Source organism: Mustela nivalis (genome assembly GCF_964662115.1).
Source record: "Mustela nivalis genome assembly, chromosome: 14".
In the NCBI taxonomy this organism is placed as follows: domain Eukaryota; kingdom Metazoa; phylum Chordata; class Mammalia; order Carnivora; family Mustelidae; genus Mustela; species Mustela nivalis.
The window spans coordinates 88,666,523-88,678,959 of record NC_139033.1 but is presented as its reverse complement, the minus strand read 5'-3'; the positions used below and the strand labels follow the sequence as shown (position 1 = coordinate 88,678,959).

General features: G+C 51.9%; 1 protein-coding gene across 1 annotated transcript; it reads left to right on the top strand.

Annotated features, from left to right (window-relative positions):
* The first annotated feature begins 683 nt into the window (after positions 1 to 683).
* Positions 684 to 12,063, top strand: NEFH (neurofilament heavy chain). Its single transcript, XM_082698001.1, has 4 exons — positions 684 to 4,513; positions 6,327 to 6,526; positions 7,684 to 7,808; positions 9,445 to 12,063. Exons 1-4 carry the CDS (start codon positions 3,631 to 3,633, stop codon positions 11,462 to 11,464), a joined length of 3,228 nt encoding a protein of 1,075 aa, XP_082554127.1. The 5' UTR covers positions 684 to 3,630; the 3' UTR covers positions 11,465 to 12,063.
* The last annotated feature ends 374 nt before the right edge of the window (positions 12,064 to 12,437 follow it).

Genomic DNA, 12,437 nt, shown 5'->3' with positions numbered 1-12,437 from the left:
TTTGTTATTCAGGGGTGCCTGGCTGGCTCAGTCAGGAGACTGTGCAACTTAGGTCTCAAGATCATGAGCTCAAGCCCCACACTGCATGTAGAATTTACTCAAGAAAATTGTTATTCATGTTTCATTATGTCCTTTTTAATGAACATCTTTCTTTCATTTTTCACGATTTTGTCTCTTATAAGAAAAAAAGCCATGATCCACAGGAGCCCAGATAGCAGCCCAGGGAGAACACAGGGAGGAGCCCAATTCTAAGAAGGTCCTTCAGTGTGGGCCACTATGGGAGATACTTGAGAGCAAGAAAGTCCTATGATCAAGTAAGTTTGGATAACACAGCACACTCCAATCCCCTTTGGAGGATTTTCAATGTCCATTGCCAAGTCCAGGGTCCAAGAGCTGCTTCACAAGCCCTATTTAACTTCTTCACCCAGGAAACTCCTGTCTTCCTCTCCTTTTTTGGAGAAACACTTATTATCCTCAAGCAGGTGCCTTGGGAAATACTGGACTAGGATTTGGGAAGGATTTGAGAATCCTCATCCAGGGGAGACAAGTTTAGAGGTTTATGGGATTCTGTAACCTCAGTGTTTTGTATGTGCCTATCATAAATCAGGTGCTCAGTAAACAGGTAATGGATGGATGGATGGGTGGATGGAAGAATGAATGAATATGTTATTCTATGAATGAATGAATGAATGACTCTGTTATTCTTCTTATTTCCAAATGGTAATAATTGAGGGGAGGAAGGTGAAAGCAATTTGAGACCCAAGGACTCAGGACAGAACAATTTTTAATTTCTTCTAGACCACAAGTTTGGCTGGAGAACTGATGTAATTTATTCACCCATTCATTCATTCAGCCAATGAGAGTGGTTAAGGGCAGTGTAGTGGATTAGCACTAGAGAACTTGGAGGGGATAATTAATGAAATGTGGAGGTAAAGGAGGCTAAAAATGGCTTCCTGGAAGTGAGTCAGAAGGGTCCTTTGGGAGAATGAACTCGGGGCTCCCACCCTCATCCTATTTTTCCAGTCACACAAATCATGCTTGGGATTTCTTGCTTGGAATTCTCAGGGAGCTGTGATCCCATGGTTGTGGTCCCCTGACCTTGACAGAATTCACCTTGGACCTGACCCCCAACACTTAAGGAGCTCCCCTCACCACTCGCCCTCACTGTCAGCTGCTTATCAATCCATCCCACACCCTGAAGAGGTATCTGCGTTATGCGAATGACTGAAAAGACCCAAAGGAACAAAGCTCTGCTGGCAAAATGCCAAGCAGAATGACAAGTAAATGGGGAGCCACATGAGAGCAGAGAGGCTCTGCTCAATTCCCCCTAGAAGCCATTCTCAGAAGCGTCAGACCAGACACTCACCTCTTTCCTCCCAGCATGGACTGCAAACCAGCCCCTCTGCCCCCTGCAAACTGGCTCATGACTGGATCTTTAAATGGGGGGGGGGATGCTTCATCATGTTCTGCTTCTCCATTCAGAACCAGAAACTCCCTTCCCCCTCCTTCCTTCTCCCAGCGCACTCTCCTTCCAGTAAAATGTGGTTAAAGGGACAGTACCATCACTTCCTCATCTCTGAGGGTCTCTTTAGGACCAAGGACCCGGAAATGAGGCAGAGAGCAAGGAGAAACAAACTGGCAGAGGTCTTTTCTGGGGGAAATCTGTCTGTCCCCATCCTGGGAAGCCCACAGAAAGAAAACTAGTATAAACTGGAAGTGTAGTGGGGATTGAGTAACTGCCTGAGGGGAGGCTCAGATCTGGGAGGGGAGTCTCAAGGCTCCTTCCCAGGAAAAGATGGTGGGAGTCCCAAAGGAGGAGCAGGAAAGCCCAGATGTGTATGTGGGAGAACTTCATAGAAAACAGGGGAATGGATCCCCTAGCAGAAGGTCGAGGGGCTGGGTCTCCAGCTCCCAGAGTAGTCCTGCCGGATCATTCAGCACACTCCTCAGTTCCCAACTGCCTGGCACATATACATACATCCCTCCTCTCCTGCTCCTAGGTAAAGGCAGAGATTAACGGCTTTCTCACCCAAGGAGCAGGCCCTGTCCTCGGTGCTGAAGCACCAGACACAGCCCTCCCCCACTCCCAAGGCATTTCACGTGAGAATGAAAGCCCAAGGAAAAGTGGTATAACACAAGCAGTTGTTAGTGGTGTAACACCAGCATAGCACCCCAAATCCCAGGATCCCCTTTATCTATCTGACCTCCCATTCGAGATTATGGAAGTAAGGGATTTTGGTGCCCTGGAAACCTCCCACCACTTCACTGGGGGCTATGAGGGATGCCTATCACTGCACCCACTTCTCTGTTGTGGAGGTGCTGGGGGAGGGATGACAGATGACAAGTCAAAGTGCAGGAAATGAGGAGGAAAGAGGGAGAAAGGACTTCCTAGTTGTGGGAAAGGGGCTGCCGCGTTCACAGGCAGTATATGGGTTCCCTTGCCCTAGTTCAGCCAGAGACTCCCCCAAAGTAGATGCCGCTGGTGGGTCTCTAGTTGCAGCTTATCCCAGGGCAAGGTACAGGTGGGAAAAATGGGGTGGGAGAGGCGCAACTTCTCCAAGGTCATTTAGCCAGCAAACTGTGAAGCTGACCTCAGACCATAGATCTTGACCTGAATGACTCCTAGGACACCTGTCACTTCCCCCCACTCCACACAGGCTCTAGTCCCCCCAACTTCATGCCCAGCCCCCACAGAAGCCCCACTCTGGGTTCTCTGACCCTTCCACAACCCACGTTCCTCTGGCCTATTCAGAGGACCCTCTGCCTCCTTCACTGAGAGCCCTCCTTGCTGGGGCCAGCTTCAGGGTCTCCTTCCTATACTGCAGGGACCACTGGGTCTCCCATCCTGGCTTCCCTCTCTCCATCCTCTGAGATGTCTCCCATACCCCAATTCAGAGTGCCCTTGCCGCCCTTCCCAACTCCAAGTCCCCCTCCCTTATTCCTTAGCGGGCTGCATTTCTTCCTGGCGGCTTCCTAGGTATTAGGGAAAGAGTATTTCTATTCAGGAGTCTTCTATCTCTACCTTCTGTAGCATCCACCATGAGTCCATTTAGGATTACTTTGCTCCCTCCCCTCTTCCGGACTGGCTCCAGACACGCTGCACCCCCTATCCTGAATCCTAACTTTCAGGAAAATTTTGTGCCCCCCCCCCAATTCAGGGGCCTCTTCATCCTACTGACTACAGAGTCATCCATCGCTCCATCCCAAAGGCACCCTGTTCCTATTCCCACCAGGACTCCCTTGTCTTCTTCCTATTTTGGGTCTCTTCTCTATTTCCGAGCACAGTAGCAGGGTCTTCTGACTCGCATCCAGGGGTCCCCACCGTTCCACTCCAGGAGTCCTGTACCTCCTAATCCGACCTCGGAGTGCTCCACTGACGCTGCGTTGATTCCCCTTCACTCCTGAGTCCCCCTGCCCCGCCCCTCTCACTGCGGCGGAGCGGCCCGGGCTGCCCGGGAGGAGGCAGAGAGGGCGGGGCCCTCCTCTCCTGCCCCCTCCCCCCCACTGCCAAGGGGCTGGACCCGACCCGGCTGCTATAAAAAGGCCGGCATTCCCGTGCTGCCGCAGTGCCTCCCGCCCCGTCCTGGCCTTGGGTATCCCCCTCCGCCGGCGGCCGCACCTGCTCCCGCCATGATGAGCTTCAGCGGCGCGGACGCGCTGCTGGGCGCCCCGTTCGCGCCGCTACATGGAGGCGGCAGCCTGCACTACGCGCTGGCCCGCAAGGGCGGCGCGGGCGGAGCGCGCTCTGCTGCGGGTTCATCCAGTGGCTTCCACTCCTGGGCGCGGACATCCGTGAGCTCCGTGTCGGCCTCCCCGGGCCGCTTCCGAGGCGCAGCAGCCACCTCAAGCACCGACTCGCTAGACACGTTGAGCAACGGACCGGAGGGCTGCGTGGTGGCCGCAGCAGCGGCCCGCAGCGAGAAGGAGCAGCTGCAGGCGCTGAACGACCGCTTCGCGGGCTACATCGACAAGGTGAGGCAGCTTGAGGCTCACAATCGCAGCCTGGAAGGCGAGGCGGCGGCCCTGCGGCAGCAGCACGCTGGCCGCGCCGCCATGGGCGAGCTATACGAGCGAGAGGTGCGCGAGATGCGCGGCGCTGTGCTGCGCCTGGGCGCGGCGCGCGGCCAGCTGCGCCTGGAGCAGGAGCACCTGCTGGAAGACATCGCGCACGTGCGCCAGCGCCTAGACGACGAGGCCCGGCAGCGGGAGGAGGCCGAGGCGGCGGCGCGCGCACTTGCGCGCTTTGCGCAGGAGGCCGAGGCGGCCCGCGTCGAGCTGCAGAAGAAGGCGCAAGCGCTGCAGGAAGAGTGCGGCTACCTGCGGCGTCACCACCAGGAGGAAGTGGGCGAGCTGCTTGGCCAGATCCAGGGCTGCGGCGCCGCGCAGGCGCAGGCGCAGGCCGAGGCGCGCGACGCCCTGAAGTGCGACGTGACGTCGGCGCTGCGCGAGATCCGCGCGCAACTTGAAGGCCACGCGGTGCAGAGCACCCTGCAGTCGGAGGAGTGGTTCCGAGGTTCGTGGGTGCGTGGGGGAGGGGGCGCCCCCTCCTGGCCGGAACGGGTGCAGTCGGCTGCAGGGTGTGCCGTTCAGCTTCTCCCTTTGTTAAATAACAGTTTCCCCCTGGGTCTCTGGAGACACCCCTCTCCCTTCCTTGAAATTCTGGGTTGTCCTTTGGCTGCCCTCCTCCAGGGTCCTTATATCTGTCCTGAGACTCTGGGTCCCCTCTGTTGCCCCAGCCCAAGATTAGAGAGCCCCACTCTGAGGTCCCTTTCCATCAGGTTCCTTCTACAGTTCCAAAGCAGTGCCAGCTTCCAGTTACAGGTACTGGGGAGCCTTTGCCCTTCAAAGTAACTTGCCTTCCCTGCGCAGCACTGCTCATCCCTCTTGCCTGCACTCTGCAGGGGACCTCATTCTCCAGACCCTTATCAGGCTCCTCCCCAGTGGGGCATTCTCACATCCTTTCTCCCGGGAGATACCATCACCTCAGCCAATGGGTGCATGACGCTGAGGTGGTGCCTTATTGTCCTCTCTCCCCTTGAGAAGCTGGAAGCTTCTCAAGCTCCCCCCTCCTCCAACTCCATGCTGCTCTGAGTCAGCTAGATTGCAGCTGCAGCAGCTCTGAAGCTGTGCCCAGCAGCTGCAGGGTGACCTTGGGCAATGTTTGCCTTCTCTGGTTTTCATTTCTTTGGGGGTTGAAAGGGGAGGGTGTTGACCCGCTGAGCCTCTTACTCAGGGGAAGCTACATGATCCTTCCTGAAACTGTGTAAAACTTTTGCATTTTCCTTGGGAGAGGGTGCAGAGGCTCCAGCGATTTTCAAATCGGTCTGTGTCAACAGAGGTAAGAAGCCTCGCCCACCTTGATGGTTTCTAAGTCTTTGCCAATGCTAGCAGGGAAAGCCAGGAAAGCTGGGACTCGGATGCCTGGTTTTCCCCATTTTCCTCTCCTTTGCAGTGGCAGTACCTTCCCTTCCCCCATCTCTGCAGCAAGACACCTCCCAAAGCAAACCTCTCTGCTCTCTTGGGTTTTGCCCTTTACACAGACAAACCATCCTAGGACTTCTGGCCCACCCAGCTGGCTTCCTTTCTCCCCTTTTCACCTTCCCAAGACTCATGCCCTGGCTTTTATTATCTTGGGATTCACGATATTCACTTTTGGGAGATGTAGACTAGTCTTCAGACCTCCTCCGGTCCTAGAAGGTCTTCTGGGAACCAGCAGCCCATTGTTCACAGGGGCCAGGGTGTGGCTGCCATTGACAAAAGGATTCCTGTACTAGCGAATGCGCAGCCAGGTGGGGGAAGGGACAGAGAAGCTGGCATGTGGGCCCCCCAGGCTCCGCAGTGACCTTGGGCTCTGCAGAACCAAAACCTGCAAGGAAGGGGCTGTGGCTTCTAGTGGCTCACAGCACCTTCATGCCTCTAGAGGTCACAGGCTCTTTACCTTGTTCCACCACAAGCTCAGAGTTAAGCCCTGTCAGCCGTTTCACATCTGAATTCCCAGCATTGACAGCTGGGTTCAACCCAGCTGAACCAGGTATTAGGACCAGAAATGGAGCGTCCGCTGTTCTATGGGGTTTCAGATCTTGAATTTGGGGAGACAGTCTGACTGTTGAAACCAGACAGACACTAGATTTGAATCTACTGCTTATTACTAGCTGGCTTTGAACGGTAGTAATTTGCCTATCACAAAGGAGAGGGTAGGTTAAGAATCTAAGATGGCACGGGGCGCTCAGTGGGTCTTCAAGCCATGCATGTCACCTTTGGGATTTGGGCTCTAGAATCCAAATCTGGGTGTGTTTAACTCTGTGCCCTGTCTCCTTCTCCCACAGTGAGACTGGATCGACTATCAGAGGCGGCCAAGGTCAATACAGATGCCATGCGCTCAGCACAGGAGGAGATAACAGAGTATCGCCGTCAGCTACAGGCCAGGACCACAGAGCTAGAGGCTCTCAAAGGCACTAAGGAGTCACTAGAGAGGCAGCGCTCTGAGCTGGAGGACCGTCATCAGGCTGACATCGCATCCTACCAGGTGGGCAGGGATGAGGCAGAGAGCCAGACTACCTTCCCTGCTCAGGTGATCCTGGACAAGTCACTGTCCCTCTCTCAGCAGAGTTGTAGTGGCGAAGACCGTGGGTGGGCCTTGGAGTAAGACATGCAAGGGGTACCAGTATGTCTTTCTAGCTGAGTCTGAATTCCTTCAGTGCAATGGGGGAAAAGAAAAAGCATGTCCACTTTGCAGAGCTGTGAAGGTTAAAGAGATGGATAGACTTTCCATGAGATGAGTGTGAGCCTGCTCAGCAGGGTGTGGGTCATGGTGGGCATTTGGTAAACTATAACCAGCATCTGCAAACATGGGTAGCCTAGGGAAGGCCTTGGCAGATTCCTTCCATTAAAGATAGCTGGCAAAAGAAAATGACTCTTTTATTTTTTTTTTTAAAGATTTTATTTATTCACTTGAGAGAGGGAGAGCATGAATAGGGAGAGAGGCAGAGGCAGAGGGGAAAACACACTCCCCACCAAACAGGGAGCCTGATGTGAGGCTCAATCCCAGCACCCTGGGATTATGACCCCAGCTAAAGGTAGCCACCCAGACACCCCAAAGATGACATTTCTAAAGACCTCATAATGTGAGTTAATATATGGGGACTGTGGATAAATTAGGAAATGGTGAAAGCAAAAAGAGGCAATAAAAATCAGCCCTAATGGTTCACTTTCAGCAGTGGCTAAGTGAGCCTGGGGACAGGGGAGAAATTTCCATTGCTATTTAGCGGGTTTCTGTGTATGGCTTCAGTCATCAGCCACAGGTGTTTTCTCAGCCCTGACTGTTCAGTAGGCACTTAGGAGCATTGGGAGCCAAAGCAGACAAGGCTCTGTTCCTTCAGAGCATTTTCTAAGTTCAGAAGATTTGTAAAACTTCACCTGTCATCCCACTGACCATTGATAACCATTATTGGTGGCTGGTGTGTTTCATTCTAAACCACTCCCCAGGCTGAGGTTGTACAGACATGCAGCAGGATTTTTGCTCCAGGTGGTTTCCACGTCCACAAATGAGGCTCCCATAGCTTTGGCAGTGTGGGTGTTGGCCTCAGTGACTGCTTTGGGTTTGCATGGTGTGCTCCAGCTTCTCCGGTGCTGAGGGCCAGGTGCTGGCTGGTGCGTGATGTGTGTGTGACCTCACCTCCCCAGGAAGCCATCCAGCAGCTGGATGCTGAGCTGAGGAACACCAAGTGGGAAATGGCAGCCCAGCTCCGAGAGTACCAGGACCTGCTCAATGTCAAGATGGCTCTGGATATTGAGATTGCCGCTTACAGGTGAGGGGGGCTGGGGGGCCTTTGGGATGGTGGGGAGCTCTTGTGTTCTTATGAGAAGCTTTGCACTGAGTTTCAGGTTCCCAGCAAGATGGCATGCCTATCTTAGAGACAAAAAATAATTTTTTTTTTTTGGTGGTAAAATATATAGGATATGGAATTTTCTATTTAACCATTTTTAAGTATACCATTCAGTGGCACTAAGTACATTTACCTTGTGCAACCGTCACCACCATCTATCTCTAGAACTTTTTCCATTTTCCCAAACTGAAATCCTGTGCTTACTAAAGAATTACTCCCCACTCCTTTTTCCTCCTTTCCTCTGGTCCTAGCAGCCATCATTCTACTTTCTGAAAGAAGTCTGGAGGGTGGCTTCTTTTCATTCTGCCAGTGACTTAGAGAATTAACGTTCCTCACCCCTCACCAAATCTGGCCAGGTAGAGGCCTGCTTAGGAGGGAAAGGAGGTATCTGAGTTGTTAGAGGGACAACTCACTTAGGGCTTTTTTGGTTTTGTTTTGTTTTTAGCTCTCTGGGCTTTTGTTTCCTGGGGAAGTAAAATGGAGATGGTAATAGTACTCCTGTCACAGGGCCATGGGGAGGAGGAACTAATCCAGTTCTGAAGCAAATCCGGATACAGCTGGGTGGCCGTAGAGAAAGCCTTCAGTAAATGGTAGCCAGGAGATGGCCCTGAGACCTCCCAGCAGAGCAGTTTGTTGCTGCGGGGCAGGCTGACCCAATGATCTCTCCCAGTTGCTGGCAGGTGACCCTTCATGTCCCACCTCTTGGGTCTAGTCTGTAATCTTGCTGCTCAGAATGCAGTGGGTGAACCAGCACAATCAGCATCTTCACAAACCTGTTGGAAAGGCAGATTCTCAGGCCCCACCCCAGACCTACTGAATCAGAATCTGCATTTTAACCAGATTCCTGGGGGATTTGTATGCTGTTAAGTTTGCAAAGCGCAGGTGTAGGGTAATCCCTACACCTATTGTGAGTCAGGCACTGCCAGGTCCTTTTTATTTCTTATCTCATCGAAACAACCCTCTGAGGGAGGGGCTCTTATGACCCTCTTTTTGCCAATGAAGAAACTGAGACTTTAAGAGTCAGAATGGCTTGGTTGAGGTCTACGTACTTACTGAGTAGGAAAGAGCAGACACTGCCATCCCCACCCTATTCCTAAAACTCAAAGGATGAGAAAATAAGTGACTGGGAACTCTTGAAATTCCAGTGGGAATTCTAAGACCTCTTATGTTGATATTAAGTCCCCAGAAGTCCAAATTTATAAATGTGAAATTGTTTGCTCAGGCTCCCACCTTCCTCTTGAATATTTTAGTTGAGGGAGAGTTACTGTAATTTTTGCTAATACAGGTGTTCTCTCTCGAGGGCCATTTTGGGGTGGGGCATTGTTTTAGAAGTTGCAGCCTTAGCTGCATAAAACAAGAGCAGTGCCATTAGGGTACAGATTCTGGGTTGTCCCTGGGACTATTTCCAGACTCAAATTGTCCAACATTCACATTCCTTCCTCTACCAAAGTCCATATCATTGGATTCTTTGGATCTTCAGAGTAACTCAAGAAGACCCCCAACTCATCAGTCTGCTCTGAGTTAATAATAGTAATGTGTTCTATTATCCATTCTGCAGAAAACTCCTGGAGGGTGAAGAATGTCGGATTGGCTTTGGCCCCAGTCCTTTCTCCCTTCCAGAAGGACTTCCCAAAATCCCCTCTACATCCACTCACATAAAGGTCAAAAGTGAAGAGAAGATCAAGGTGGTAGAAAAATCAGAAAAGGAAACCGTGATTTTGGAGGAACAGACAGAAGAGATCCAAGTGACTGAAGAAGTGACTGAAGAAGAAGAAAAAGAGGCCAAAGAGGAGAAAGGCGAGGAGGAGGAGGAAGCAGAAGGGGGAGAAGAAGAAGCAAAATCTCCCCCAGCAGAAGAGGCTGCATCTCCAGAAAAGGAAGAGGCCAAGTCACCAGTTGGAGCCAAGTCCCCAGAGAAGGAGGAAGCTAAGTCCCCAACTGAGGCCAAGTCCCCAGTGAAGGAAGAGGCCAAGTCCCCAGAAAAGGCTAAGTCCCCCATGAAAGAAGAAGGAAAATCACCAACTGAGGCCAAGTCCCCAGCTAAGGAAGAGGCTAAATCTCCAGCTGAGGTGAAGTCCCCTGAGAAAGCTAAATCTCCCATGAAAGAAGAAGCAAAATCTCCAACTGAGGTCAAGTCCCCAGAGAAGGTCAAGTCCCCAGCTAAGGAAGAGGCAAAGTCCCCTGTGGAGGCCAAGTCACCTGTGAAGGCCAAGTCCCTGGTGAAGGAGGAGGCCAAGTCCCCAGAGAAGGCCAAGTCCCCGGTGAAGGAGGAGGCCAAGTCACCTGAGAAGGCCAAGTCCCCAGTGAAGGAAGAGGCCAAGTCCCCAGTGAAGGAAGAGGCCAAGTCCCCAGAGAAGGCCAAGTCCCCAGTGAAGGAAGAGGCCAAGTCCCCAGAGAAGGCCAAGTCCCCAGTGAAGGAAGAGGCCAAGTCCCCAGAGAAGGCCAAGTCCCCAGTGAAGGAAGAGGCCAAGTCACCTGAGAAGGTCAAGTCCCCAGTGAAGGAAGAGGCCAAGTCCCCTGAGAAGGCCAAGTCCCCAGTGAAGGAAGAGGCCAAGTCCCCTGAGAAGGCCAAGTCCCCAGTGAAGGAGGAGGCCAAGTCCCCAGAGAAGGTCAAGTCCCCAGTGAAGGAAGAGGCCAAGTCACCTGAGAAGGCCAAGTCACCTGAGAAGGCCAAGTCCCCAGTGAAGGAGGAGGCCAAATCCCCAGAGAAGGCCAAGTCCCCAGAAAAGGCCAAGTCTCCAGTGAAGGAAGAGGCTAAGTCCCCTGAGAAGGCTAAGACTCTTGATGTTAAGTCCCCAGAAGCCAAGACTCCAGCAAAGGAAGAAGTAAGGTCCCCTGCTGACATCAAATCTCCCGAAAAGGCAAAAAGCCCTGTCAAGGAGGAGGTCAAGTCCCCAGAGAAGGTCAAATCTCCTGTGAAAGAAGAGACCAAGACTCCTGAGAAAGAGGTCACAAAGAAGGAAGAGGCAAAGTCCCCCATAAAGGAGGAAGAGAAACCCCAAGAAGTGAAAGTCAAAGAGCCCCCAAAGAAGGTAGAGGAAGAGAAAGCCACACCAAAAGCTGAGGAGAAGAAAGACAGCAAAAAAGATGAGGTGCTAAAGGAGGCTCCAAAACCTGAGGTCCAGGACAAGAAGGAACCAGCTGTGGAGAAACCCAAAGAATCCAAAGGTGAAGCCAAGAAAGAGGCTGAAGATAAGAAAAAAGCAGTGACCCCAGAGAAGGAGGCTCCTGCCAAGGTAAAGGAAGAGGCCAAACCCAAAGAGAAGGCTGAGGTGGCCAAGAAGGAGCAAGATGATGCCAAGGCCAAAGAACCTAGCAAAGTGGCAGAGAAGGAGCCAGAAAAGCCAAAGAAGGAAGAGACGCCGGCAGCACCTGAGAAAAAAGATGTCAAGGAGGCCAAGAAGCCTGAGGAGAAACCCAAAGCAGAGGCCCAAGCCAAAGAAGAGCCCAGCAAAGAGGCCCCCACACCTGGCAAAGCCAAGACAGAAAAGGCTGAGAAATCCTCTAGCACAGACCAGAAAGACAGCAGGCCTGCAGAGAAGGCCACGGAAGATAAGGCTTCCAAGGCAGAGAAATAAGGCAGGGAGAAAGGACTCCAGAACAGCCAAAGAAACTCAGGAGGGCCCAGGAGCTCAAGGGTCAACATAACAAATTTTCATTTTATTCTCCCTTTCTTTATATAAGAAGAAACTTTGCTTAGGTGATGGGGCCCTTCTTTACCAAACAGGAATTTCTATTAGCAATAGGTTAGCAAGAGAGGGTATTCCCAGTCCCCAGCCCTACACCCCAAACTCTCCACAGGCGATGGACAGTTATGTTATGATAGCTTACGTAGCCGAATGTGATATATGCCGAATGCCATATGTAAACACTTGACTATAAAAACTGACCCCCTCCTTTCCAAATAAGTGCATTTATTACCTGTATGTGCAATTGACAGATGATCGCAATAATGAATGAGCAGTTAGAAACACATTATGCTTGAGATGTCTTAACCTATTCCTGAATGCCTTCTGTTTTCCAAAGGAGTGGCTGAGCCCTTGCCCAGAGCTCTCTATCCTGGAAGAGCTGGAGCAGGTGGGGCTGGGCACTGGCCACTGAATCATGCCAGGGCGCACTTTTCCACTGAAGTCCACTTTCAATTGCTTCTGTGCAATAAAACCAAGTGCTTATAAAATGAGTGTGTTTCTGCTGTTATTTATTCTCTGCTCCCCAGCAGGCTGGGGGACAGGCCAAAGGGAAGTCTAGATGTCCTACTCAAGGTCGCAGAGGACTGAGTGAGCATCAGAGGTCCCGTGCAGGTATGGGACCAGTTAACGTGGCCTCTCTCGGGCTGTTTCCGGGACACAAATCATGTGCTAGGTGCTTTATCTTTATGATTTTGTAGCTAGGTGGCCTGGCACATGGTTTCTCAGTGTGGTTTGTGGATCACCTATATTAACATCGTCTGGGAGCCATAAGAAATGCAGATTCCTTGATTCCATCCTAGACAATTGAATCAAAATCTGAGGCATAGGTCTGGGAAAGTACATGCTTTACCAACTCCCATTT

Bases quoted from the DNA above. Each gene is read 5' to 3' on its own strand.
- NEFH (XM_082698001.1), top strand. From the start codon at position 3,631: ATGATGAGCTTCAGCGGCGCGGACGCGCTGCTGGGCGCCCCGTTCGCG. The intron at 4,514-6,326 runs GTTCGTGGGTGC...CTTCTCCCACAG, and splicing joins GTCGGAGGAGTGGTTCCGAG to TGAGACTGGATCGACTATCA. The intron at 7,809-9,444 runs GTGAGGGGGGCT...TCCATTCTGCAG, and splicing joins ATTGAGATTGCCGCTTACAG to AAAACTCCTGGAGGGTGAAG.